The 12,227-nt window shown below is 34.7% G+C and overlaps 1 protein-coding gene across 1 annotated transcript in view; it reads right to left on the reverse strand.

The window, feature by feature from the left end:
• Window positions 1–12,227, reverse strand: part of C2CD6 (C2 calcium dependent domain containing 6) — a gene marked incomplete at its 5' end in the record, with an annotated part of 145,025 nt that overhangs the window by 118,645 nt on the left and 14,153 nt on the right. The window contains 3 exon segments of the mRNA XM_081241758.1: window positions 1,483–1,628; window positions 3,006–3,057; window positions 6,157–6,243. Coding sequence (XP_081097884.1) covers window positions 1,483–1,628; window positions 3,006–3,057; window positions 6,157–6,243 — 285 coding nt within the window.

Below are 12,227 nucleotides of genomic sequence, written 5' to 3' on the forward strand. Positions count from 1 at the left end.
TGATCGTATTTCTTGCCCTGTATCATTTTTTAATTTCCCTGGAATTAATATGTGTCTTGATTTTTTTATGTTTCTTTGTTTGCTTGTACAGTTTTCTATGTAAATATTACTAGGTCATTCCCAAACTTTCCATTAGAGTTCGACTAAAACTCTCCTCTTATTACACTCAAACTAATAGCTCCTATTAAAATAAATATAGGAAAAATATTTTGATTATGCTAAAAATCACCCTATTAATTTATATTGTTTTCCAGTATTAATTTCAAGTTTTATTTAAATGGACATATAGCCACAAAATTATTGAAAACTTGGCAATGAAGTCTAGGAAAATTACTGGCAAAGTAAAAGAAATAATATGGATTGCCTCTAGCAAAACAATGCTTTTTTTAAAAAACTATGTTTAAAGAACTGTCTTCAATACTCAACAGTTAAGCAAAATGAAGTTTGAAAAAAAAAATATATATATATATATGGTATAGAGGAAATGTTTTAGGATTTCACTAAAATTCAACTAATGTAATAAAGCTATCAGGAAACAACTGGACTAATCAAGGAATCCTACAGCTAAATGAAATAGTGTCACTCATTTTAAAGACAACTCTGAGATACATTTAAGATTCTAAGAAGCTTAACTGTAAACAGAAGCAAACTCAGCATAGCAAGGTCTGGTGTGAGAGGTGGTTTAATGAAGCCAGTTTGAAGCCAGACTGACTGCATTCTCAGTTCCACCAATTACTAGTTCTATGACCTTAAGAAAGTTCTTTAAACCTTACAGTATCTGTTTCCTCATCTGCAAAATAAAGATGATAATAAGAGTATATATATATTTTGAAGGGTTATAAAAACTAAATAAGCTAATCCATGCAAAAGTAATTAGAGAGAGTCTATATAAGAAGAAAGGAGAGAGGGAAAGGAGTAGATGAAGAAAAAAAGGGTGTGCTATGCACTGAACATTTGTGTCCCCTCAAAATTCATATGTTGAAGCCTAAATCTCCAGTGTGATGGTATTTGTAGGTGGTGTGTTTAGGAGGTCACTAGGTCATGAGAATGGAGCCCTCATGAATCTGATTACTGTCCTTATAAGGAACTTCTCACCTTCCAGAAAGGTGAGAAATAAAGGTTTGTTGTTTAAGCCACCCAGTCTATGGTAATTTGTTATAGTAGCCCACGCTGACTAAGGCAGGTGTAAGAGGGCAAATGGGAGGGGAAGACTAAGACAGAGAAAAATGCATCCATGTGTGATAAACACTCAGAATCACCGCCAGCAAGATCTCAGAGAAGAACACCATGATTATGTATTCTACAGTAAACTCTGAAAACATCAATATAGCCTATAATAAACAAAATACTGTAAAGTATCAAATAAAAGGACATTGCTTTTGTTTCTTTCCTGTCCCCTGAAAAAAAAAAGACATTATTAGTGTAGAATGTTTGAAACTATAAACATGCATTCTTTTATTTAGAAGAGAAATTTAACATTACCTGTACAGAAAAATATTTCACTTCATCAAATGTAATTACAGTGTCCTCTTCATTGTTTGGGGGTAGCAAGCTACACTTTTTTGTACATTTCACCACGTTGTTAATAGAGATGCGAATGAACAAATTCCTGTAATGTTGTAAACCGACTGAAAATACATATTTAGGAAGCAAATTTTGTTGTAATTGAACAGTAACACATTGTAAAATTAATCCATTAAACAATTCAGGCCAAAACCTAAGAATCAATCAAATAAAGAAAGAAATTATAGAGCATATTAAACAATAAGCAAAGTCTTTTAAAATAGTATTTTTGCCCATCAGTGGTAGGTACAATATAAGTAAGAAAAGAAGGTTGATTCTTCCTTAGATTACTTCTCATATTTTTATCCTCACATTTCCATTATAATTCTTTTGCAAATTTTCCTATATATTATTTTTAAGGTGACTAAACATTTCCAATACATACTTGAAAATTTTTTTCTAAGCGTAATTACACAGAAATTTAAAACTTCAAAAAATATGTCACTTCAGAGTAATTTATTCTTAATTTTAGGACAACAAAATTTAAAGCAGCATTCTACTTTGTAATTCACTTCACTATATACTTCACTTATACTATATGGTCTGCATTTTTAGCTTTCATAGCACTCCATGAATTAAAATGATTTTGTTTTATGATTTAATTATCTTCAAAACTCTATTTAGAATTCTCTTCAATAGTTCACTTTATATACAAAAGAAACATCAAGTCTTCATAATGAGACTGGTTTTATGCCATGACAGATCTAATAATAAGCATTCAGCTTATTTAAAGGCACCGAGAAAAATAAACCCTTTAAACAATGTTTGAGAAGCATAGTTATTAATTAGAAATAAATTAGTATTATCATCCAAGAAGATATGTATATTTTCTTTAACTTACATGATGATCGAGGTGGATTACAGATAACTAAGAATCTTTTGTCACTCTCCACATCAAAAAGTGGAGTTTATTTTCCTCTGCTCTTTAATCTGGCCTGGTCCTGTGACTACTTTAACATGCAACTGACGTGACCAGGGCTGAGACTAGGATAGGGTGGCACTACCCAGGGTACAAAATTTAAGTGGACACCAAAAACTTCAGTAATCAATATTTTAATGTAATATTTTTAAATCAAAATTAATGCAGAAAAAAATGTTTAATGATGAAAGACAAGACCCTAGGACTACATGGAAAGAAAGGTCTAACCCTTTCAGCATCTCAGCTAAGTCCAGTCTTTCAGGCATTCTCACTAAGGCACCAGACATGTAAATGAGCCATTTTAGGTATCCCAGCCCTTTTGAACTGCAGCCCCAGCTGGGATAATGTGAAGCAGAAGAACCACCTAGTGAACGTACAGATAGTGATTGGTAGTAAAATGGTTAATGTTTTAAGCCACTGTTAATGTTTTTTAACGTCTTAGAGTGTTTTGTAAGGCAGCAATATATAACAGAAACAGTGACATATGATCACAGTATGGTTCTTAAATCAAAAGAAAGGATACTCTTAGGCATAAAATGTTTGCAGTTCTTTATATGAATGGCTAGGCAGCCAACCTATAACAATCAAAATAAAAACACAGAGAATTAATTTTTAAAAGTTAACTTTTCTTCCATTTTACTCTCACCAAACTACATTATTTTTTTTAAGTTTCACTTTGTTTGTTTTTCTCATTAGAAATATTTTTTCTTATTAGAAATATCTACTTACAGAAAACACCAGAAAGCAGAAAAATAGGCAAGAGTTGTTCAAAGTAAACTTAAAACAAACAAGAATACAAAGAAAAAAATGGTTCATTTATTAACTTCAATCCAACTGTCACTCTTTGAATCATTTTGATTTTACATTAGGTGAGAACTGATACAGCACAGCATCTTGCATATAACAAGAAATATGCCTTGCTTCAGATAAGCTTTTTTATCCAGTATCCTAAAACCACTTTATTCATTCAATAATCATTCACTGACTATAATATGACAAGGGCTGTGAAATATTCATTCTCTCTTGTACAAAGTGTTTCCAAATGTTAAGAAAAATTGTATCTTGTGTTTAACCATAAAATCAAGTATAAAAATTAATACAGGAATACTTGAATATTAATATGCAGTATTAGCCAAATGTAAGCCATTTGATCTTAATTCAGCCATGTTTGGTCTTAAAAACCAAGTAAAAACAAGAGCAATATTATATTAAGTATCTGTGAAACAAAATAAATGGCCCAATAGTAGTTTTAAATATAGCGTAAATAATTTTAAGGATTTGGTTTTAGAACAATGCAGAAAAAGAAGTTAGCACTCAATATTTAATTAAAAGACTACTGTATCTGAATGATGAAATTCTAAAGAAGAAAATATTGTGGTCTACTTCTTAGAGAGAGAGAGACATAAGTATAAAATGTTATGTTAAAAGGAAGGTTCTAATCTAGGTGAGACTTAAAATGGTATTGCCATAGGAAAGTCCATGAATCACTGTTTACTTCTTAAAATTGGGTGCACACAAGGAGGGTAAAATAGGGAAATATAGCTATAATTTTGTTTTGCATAATTCTATATATAAAAATTCTGTCATAAATCACTGACTGCCTGCCAAGTATCTCAACATGAAGCCATCAGCAACTATCCTAATTTTCCTTATATTTCAATAGCTTTTTATACTTTTACATAAGAGATCCATACAATATAAAAAAGAGAATAAATTTCTATTCAAGTATAGAAAAAGATTTAACATTCAAAACCATAATGATGGGACTTCCCTGGTGGTGCAGTGGATAAGAATCCACCTGCCAATGCAGGGGACAGGGGTTTGATCCCTGGTCCAGGAAGATCCTACATGCCACGGAGCAACTAAGCCCGCATGCCACAACTACTGAGCCTGCATTCTAGAGCCTGCAAGCCACAACTACTGAGCCCGTGTGCTGCAACTACTGAAGCTCACATGCTCTAGGGCCTGCGTGCCACAACTACTGAGTCTGCATGCTGCAACTACTGAAACCTGTGAGCCTAGAGCCTGTGCTCCGCAACAAGAAAAGCCACCACAATGAGAAGCCTGCGCACTGCCAACGAAGAGTAGCCCCTGCTCGCTGCAACTAGAGAAAGCCCATGCACAGCAACGAAGACCCAACACAGCCAAAAACAAACAAACAAAAAACCATAATGATGACCATTCACAGGTTGCAGATAACAAATGTTGCCACAGATTGTGAGACCCATCTGTGGCCCAAAGCAATAACCCTGTCAACACCTTGACCCCCGAAACACTCTCAAACATGCACTTAAAACAGGAAAGCAACCACAGCTGTTCACAAAAGTACTTTATGTGCTCAATTTTAAGACATCTTTTTCATTTTTTTCTGAAAATGGGATATGATTATTAGAAATAGGAGTAGTGGGTTGTGATGTAGGTATCAAGGCCTACACATGCACCAACTTTGCCAAATCACAGAACATTCAAAGAGAAGGTGATGTGGCTGAATCACACACTGGGAGGAGCCATCAGTCACATGCCAAACATCTCTCTGTCAAAACTTCCAGCTAACTCTTAAGAGAAGCTTTTTGATGCCTAGCAACATGCAATTCAAATAAGGAAAATATGAACTATAAGGTTAGGAACTGTGGGAGAAATAAAAAGATTCTTCAAAATGTGAGTTCTAAAGACAAGCAGAAGTCATATTCAAGAGTATGGATTACAGAAATTAGTATGTCAACATAGTGACATGCATAATAGTTTATGGCCAAAAGTGATTTCAAAGAATCTTTTCTAAGTTTAGAGTTGGACCGTGAAGGCTTATACTTCAACTTTGATTATGATAGAGGGAAGAAAGTGTTATATAATTTTACGAGTAAGGTACACCACGGTCATTCTGTAAAAACAAAAATGTATACATGAATTATTCTTATTTTCCCCCAAAAAGGTGGTGTTAAATTCATCATATACTTTTTAATCAAGAAAATGTATTAGTACACAATAGGAACTAGAGAAGAGACACAAGAGAAACTCTCATTTCACAGCCACTAATTCTTCTAATAGTGTTTAGAAAATAAAAGTAACTGTGAAAGAATACCACAATATTTGATAGTTCTAAACATACATAGATCTTCACGGCCTATACTCTCTCTATAGCGCCCAAAAGAGAGAACAGACTTTTCTGGTTCTCAGCCTAGATATTAGGTCCCACCTATGTGTGTGTACATGTATGATTGATTAGTTGTGTTTGTTTTTGTTTCCATGGTTTATTATTTTTTTGGATGAGGGAGAGATGTGGGATCCATTATCACACAAAGGTCCCTAAATCTGACAAAAATATGATTATCTGAAGAGTTTAACAAAAATACTGGTTCTGAGGCCCTATTCTCAGTTTCTAAGTTAGTGGATCTTAAGTGGGGCCCAAGAATCAATGTTTTAAAAAAGTATCCCAGGTAATTCTGATGTAACTAGTGTTTGGGAATCCCTAGCAGAGACATTTTTTTCTGTGAATCAGGATGTTTTCCAAAATTTCAGTGATTATTAGAATGCTTTTCTGACTCATAAAAATGAAAAATTCATGAATATGTTTATCAGAGAGGACCATTTTCTACACATGCTTTTTGACATTAAATAGTTTTCATATGAAATAAAAAATAATTTGTACAGGTTTATTGAGGTTTAGTCATACATACCACATCCCCAAATGGCACCAAAGTTGGTGCCTCAGGTGTTACTTCTAGTTCTTTACTTTCAGACCCTTTAAGAGTTTTTCTCAGCATCTACAATGTAAATAAATTAATTTAAGACTTTATAAGGCAAAGAAGAATATAATTAGAAAAGATATTATACTTCAACAAAAATTTTATGAGCATCTAGTATCAGGTATTATATATTTTACAACTTATATTCTATGACTTGAAAACTCATCTCTACCCTCACTAAGTTTATCATTAAGTTAGCAGAGAAATGAAATGTGTACAATTAAATATAAAATAATTAAGGGAATTATGAGAGAGGAGAGAAGTACATAATAGCATAAACAATGAGTTCTCCTTGTTAACTAAAAATGATGGTCTTAATCTAATGTGGACTAGGTCCTGTATCCCACAAATGGCAGTAATCCTGCTTGCAAATTATTCCAATATTCCTTCAGTTATCAGCCACTGAAAGAACTGGAATTTAATCCTTTGGAATAGTAGGTACAGTGGAAAGGAGTAATGAACAGATGGCTTTTGGTTTTTGGTTGTGTGATTTCATCCAGAGTAACCCTACTAATATTTCTGGGCTAATAATTAACTTTGTTCTTAAGGGCTCTGGTCACAACACATAATGGTTAGCGTTTAAAAATTACAAGACATTTTAATATAGATTTGTATAGTAGAGTAAAGAGAAAGGGATGGGAGGGGAAAGGAGAGGAAGGGTGAGGGGAATAGTGAACAAACCGTCTCTTAAAAATCTAACCTGAAAAGGAGAATTGTATTTATTCCCAACCTTCGCTGAACTTGAATCAACATGGCCTTATTTACAAACAATAATTTCCCAGGAATCTTTGTCGTTACGTGTCTTTCAAGAATCACTTGTTTAATTTTTATAGTATGTAATAAATCCTTATTATGTTGAAACTTTTGTTTTAAAGTACAAAACAGGGCTTCCCTGGTGGCGCAGTGGTTCAGAGTCCTCCTGCTGATGCAGGGGACACGGGTTCGTGCCCCAGTCTGGGAGGATCCCACATGCCACGGAGCGGCTGGGCCCGTGAGCCATGGCCACTGAGCCTGCGTGTCCGGAGCCTGTGCTCCGCAACGGGAGAGGCCACAACGGTGAGAGGCCTGTGTACCGCAAAAAAAAAAAAAAAAAAAAAAGTACAAAACAAATACTTTCAGTGTACTGAAAACATTTGTTTTATACATCTTGGATCATTTTGTTATTGCTGCACCTGACTGGCTTAATGTGTTTTTTTTTTATATATATGATTAAATCATAGGTTAAGCTAACTGAATGACAATTTCTGTACAAAAATTGTTGTATTTTTTGTATTGCCGCAAAAATATCAATCTGTGGACAGTGTATGTGTATTTAATATGGAACCTCATATTTTCTAATGTTTTTTTTTTTTTTTTGCTGTACGTGGGCCTCTCACTGTTGTGGCCTCTCCCGTTGCAGAGCACAGGCTCCGGACGCGCAGGCTCAACGGCCATGGCTCACGGGCCCAACCGCTCCGCGGCATGTGGGATCTTCCCGGATCAGGGCACGAACCCGTGTCCCCTGCATCGGCAGGCGGACTCTCAACCACTGCGCCACCAGGGAAGCCCCATAATGTTTTAATGATCTTATTATGGAAGTCTACTTTGAATATACATTTTAATAAATACAAAATAATTGGGGAAATATCCTTTAGAATACTAATACTCAATTTATCCTTAACAACCTGGTATTTTATACTTAACAATCCCTCATTTTCTTACCTTTTTACTTTTCCTTCCTCATATGAGCAGAGCTCTCTTCAATGGCAGGAGCATGAACAAAACTCTTTGCCAAAATTCTATTAGAACCTTGAACAAAACTTCTAAAGGCTAGTCTCATAAAGCCTCTGATACCATCTAGAATTTCTCCTGAACCTGCAGAGAATTTTAATTTCAGTTAATTCCACTATGCCTTTCCTCTCTGCTGCTTTTGGCCCCCAAAAGCAGAAGTTCCTCGTGGCACTTCTATTTTAAAGTCTGAACATTCACTCACATTGTTCTGCACTTCCTCCCCAATGGCCTTTCTGGCCCACTCTCCCCCATTCCACAGTTTCTTTGAAAACCTACTAGCCTACATGATTACCTTTTTCCTAGGATGCTCCCACTCCTAGCACTAATGGCAAGCTCACTATCCTTACATCAATTAACATTCACTAATGTGCTGGCAGGACTATATGCCTGGCACTTTGCTGATTCCAGCTTGAGACGTTCCTGCCCTTCACAAGTTCAGGCTGGTGTTGAAGACAGGTAACAAAACAATGACAGTTTCACTATAAGAAAAACAAATGCTGAGAAGAGAGAGTTTTATCTTTACTCATTCTATGCACAGATCTTATACGTGGAAAAAGAATGATTTATTCGATTGGTCAGACACTGCCATTCATTGTACAAGCTACAGGTGCATGGAATTCTCAAGTCTAAAAGAGATGTTTTAAATCGTCTTTTTCCCTGCCCAAGCTCAGGGGCAATGACTCCTTTTCACACTCTGTGGTTCTCTGACCCCATGAAACAAGACCACTCACAGCAGGGACCAAGGATTATTCTCTAGATTAGCAGGAGAAAATATTAGAATTTTCCAACTTCTTTAACAAATAAGAAAGTAAGCACATAGAGACGACTATAAGCAGTAGACAAATATTCTGAGTAAAAGTGTGAGTTTCACACTCAGAGGGGTTCATATCAGTGCCCTCATGCTTTCAGGGTATTGCGTTTGCTAGTTAAGTGGGTTGACCAATTACATTACCTTGAATAGTAGAATATTTAGTCTGCTTTGCAAATAGATGAGAACTGATCGCAAGAAATTTCATGGCAAAGCATTTTTAAAAGTTGGCAAACATAAAGATGCATCATGCAGTTTGGTTTTACAAAAAGATAAATGTTGCAATTTGCTAAACTTTTCTGTGATGACTGTCAGTAGTATGTAAACTAGCAACTATTTTAAAATATATACTTCTCTGTCCTTTCAGTGTAAGGTGGTGACATTTTAATGAGTGTGAAAATAACTATCTTTTTGAAATAAACTCAAGTTAAGATAAGAACATCTTAACAACTATCGGAAATATCTCCTTCTAATGTAATTTTATATGTGTGCAAATGTGTTATGAGTACCCTAGAAGCTCACAGTATCACATTTAAAAAACTTAGAAACACTTTTCTTATTTGTTTAAAAATCTCACAAATGAAGAGTTTCAGCAGGTTAACAGACCATTTTTCCTTTTAAATATAAAAAAAGTGCAATGCCTTCCAAAGAGTTTACCAGAACTGATTAATCAGAGAAGTAACATTTTACTCAAAAACTGTGAACTAAAAACTTTGAATAACATAATAGAAATGAAAAATAAGTACTGTGATTTACTAGGCTCAACCAAGATGCATCTCTTCCATTTGGAATTTCAAATCTTTAAAGGTACCTTTTTCAAATATAACAGCATTAAAAACCAAATACTGAAATAAATTTGCCTTAGAACCAGACCGTCAAATCACTACATCACAAAGTATTAAATCATGCTTTTCTAAATAAAATAAAATTCAAAAATTTTTAAAATCATGCTTTTCAAAAACAGTGATGTTTATTGAGTTTTGTACCACTAATTAACAAAATATAATTAAAATCATTTTTAGAAGTATTGCTTATTTATCATTTTTAATTTTTGTATATTATAGAATTTATTAAGTAAATTGCAGTACATTTATGTAATATATAAATAAATATATAAAACACTGGTGATAAATGTTCATTTTTTTTATTGATAAGATTGTGCAATCAAAGAAAGTTGGAGAATACTGCTAAAAAGTCACATCTAGATGCCTATGCCTCGCTTTCCTAAATCTGTCTTTCTGGAGGCTTTAAGCTGCCAGTTCCCATGTGTATGCACACCTCGGCACAGGCTGCTCAGAATGCAGGAGGTTCACTTTCTCCATTTGATAGCTCCACTGCCTTCAATACGAGATGGAGGTAAGAATTCCATAATAGTTTCCAGTTTTGACTCATCACCAGAAAGCCTTGGATAAAGCTGATATACTTAGTTCCCTATTTGGCTGCCCACTTTTCTGAAAATACTAATGGTCACAACTCTGGAGCAAAAGAGGAACAAAGGTTAATATTCCAGTACCAAGCCCCATTCAGGATGCCTACAAACTATCTCTTAAACATAGGGCAAATAAGGGGAGTGAGGAGAAAGAGAGTTAGGGAAGGAGATGATGATACTTCAAGTGGGTCTGAAGAAGTAAAAAATTAAGAACTAGGGGGAGAGGAGCCTAGACAAAATAAATAAGTGTAAAAGCATAAAGAAGCAAGGCACAGTTTATATTATGTCATATTTATATACTACACATAAGTATATTATACTTAAGTATACATGCTTATGTGTAAATAAGTATACGTACTTACATATAAATATTAAATATATTATTTTATATTTATATTATGTAATATTATATAACATATAAGTTTATATTATATATAAGTATACTATATAAATATATATAATTCATTTCCTCAAATTAAGCTATAGTTTCATGCAGTCAAAATCAAAGTCCCAACAAGTCTTCCTACAGAAACTGATGAGCTGTTCCAAGACAATCTCAAAGAAGAAAAACAGGATGACATGCTTAAAAATTAAAGAAATAAAGATATTATTTCTTAATCTCTAATGGCATTAGCACAAGGATAGACAAATGCACCAAAGAAACTGATTAGAGAGTCTGGAAACAGACCCACACATTTATGGACACTTCACTTGTGACAAGGATGGAACCACAGAATAGTGGGTCAAAAACACTCTCAACTGGGTTAAATAGAAATTTCCACACAAAAGAAAGAAGGAAAGAAGGAAGGAAGGAAGGAAGGAAGAAAGAAAGAGGGAGGGAGGGAAGGAGGAAGAGAGAGAGGAAGAGAAGAAAAAAGAAAAGAACAAAAGGAAAAAAGAGATGGAAAAAGACCTGACTTGTACCTCACAGTACACACACACAAAATCAGTCACAGGTGAATCTGTAGATCTCAATGTGAAAAGAAAAACAATTAGAAGATAATATAGGAGAATATTTCCATGACGTTGGGGTAGAAAATTTCTAAAACAGAACACAAAGAGCAATAAACACAAAGAAGGTTTGATACATTAAACTACATTAAATTTAATAACTTCTACTTATCCAAAAGACACCACTAAGAAAGTGAAAACATAAGCCACTGACTGATTTTTGCAACATGTTTAGTATAATTGACAAAGGGCCTATAACTAGAATGTATACACAAATTTATACAAACTAATAAGAAAAAGGCAGACAATAAAACAGCATAATGGGGAACATACTTGAACAGGCACTTCACAGAAGAGTTATAAGATCGCTAATAATCATTTGGAAGGGAACACACCCTCATTAGTCATCAGGGAAATGAAAGCTAATACCACAAAGAGATACCACTACACATCTCTGAGATGGCTAACCATAAAGAGACTGACACTATCAAGTGGAAGGATTTGGAGTATCTAGAACTCTAATACACTGCCAGTGGGAATATAAATTGTTATGTTCTCTTTGAAAAACTCTTTGGCATTTTGTACTGAAGTTGAACGTATACTTACTAATGACCCAGAAATTCCATTCCTAGATATATTCCCAACAGAATGTAGGCATATGTATAACATGTACAAGAATGTTTAAAACTATTATTCACCATAGCCAAAAAATAGAAACAACCCAAATATCCATTAACAATAGATTGGCTCAGCTCCCAGCCCCCCACCTGCCCCAGCGGGTGAGCAGACAAGCCTCTCGGGCTGGTTGGCCTACAGTCTACAATCCAAGAAGGGATTTGAGGTCCTGAGGACCAGCTACCCCTCAGGGTAGTGTTTTTCCTTATGGCAAAGTTTTAAAAATAAAGGGAGAAGGTCTTCAATTAAGATAGAACTCAAAAGATACCTACATTCTACATTAAGAGTCATTTGCCTTTGGCGCCTCAGGCTGGTGCAACGTCACGCCTGCCTCTGCCGCCACAGGCTCGCCCCGCATTCCATACCCCT

This window comes from Mesoplodon bidens (assembly GCF_964165515.1).
Source record: "Mesoplodon bidens genome assembly, chromosome: 8".
NCBI lineage: Eukaryota > Metazoa > Chordata > Mammalia > Artiodactyla > Ziphiidae > Mesoplodon > Mesoplodon bidens.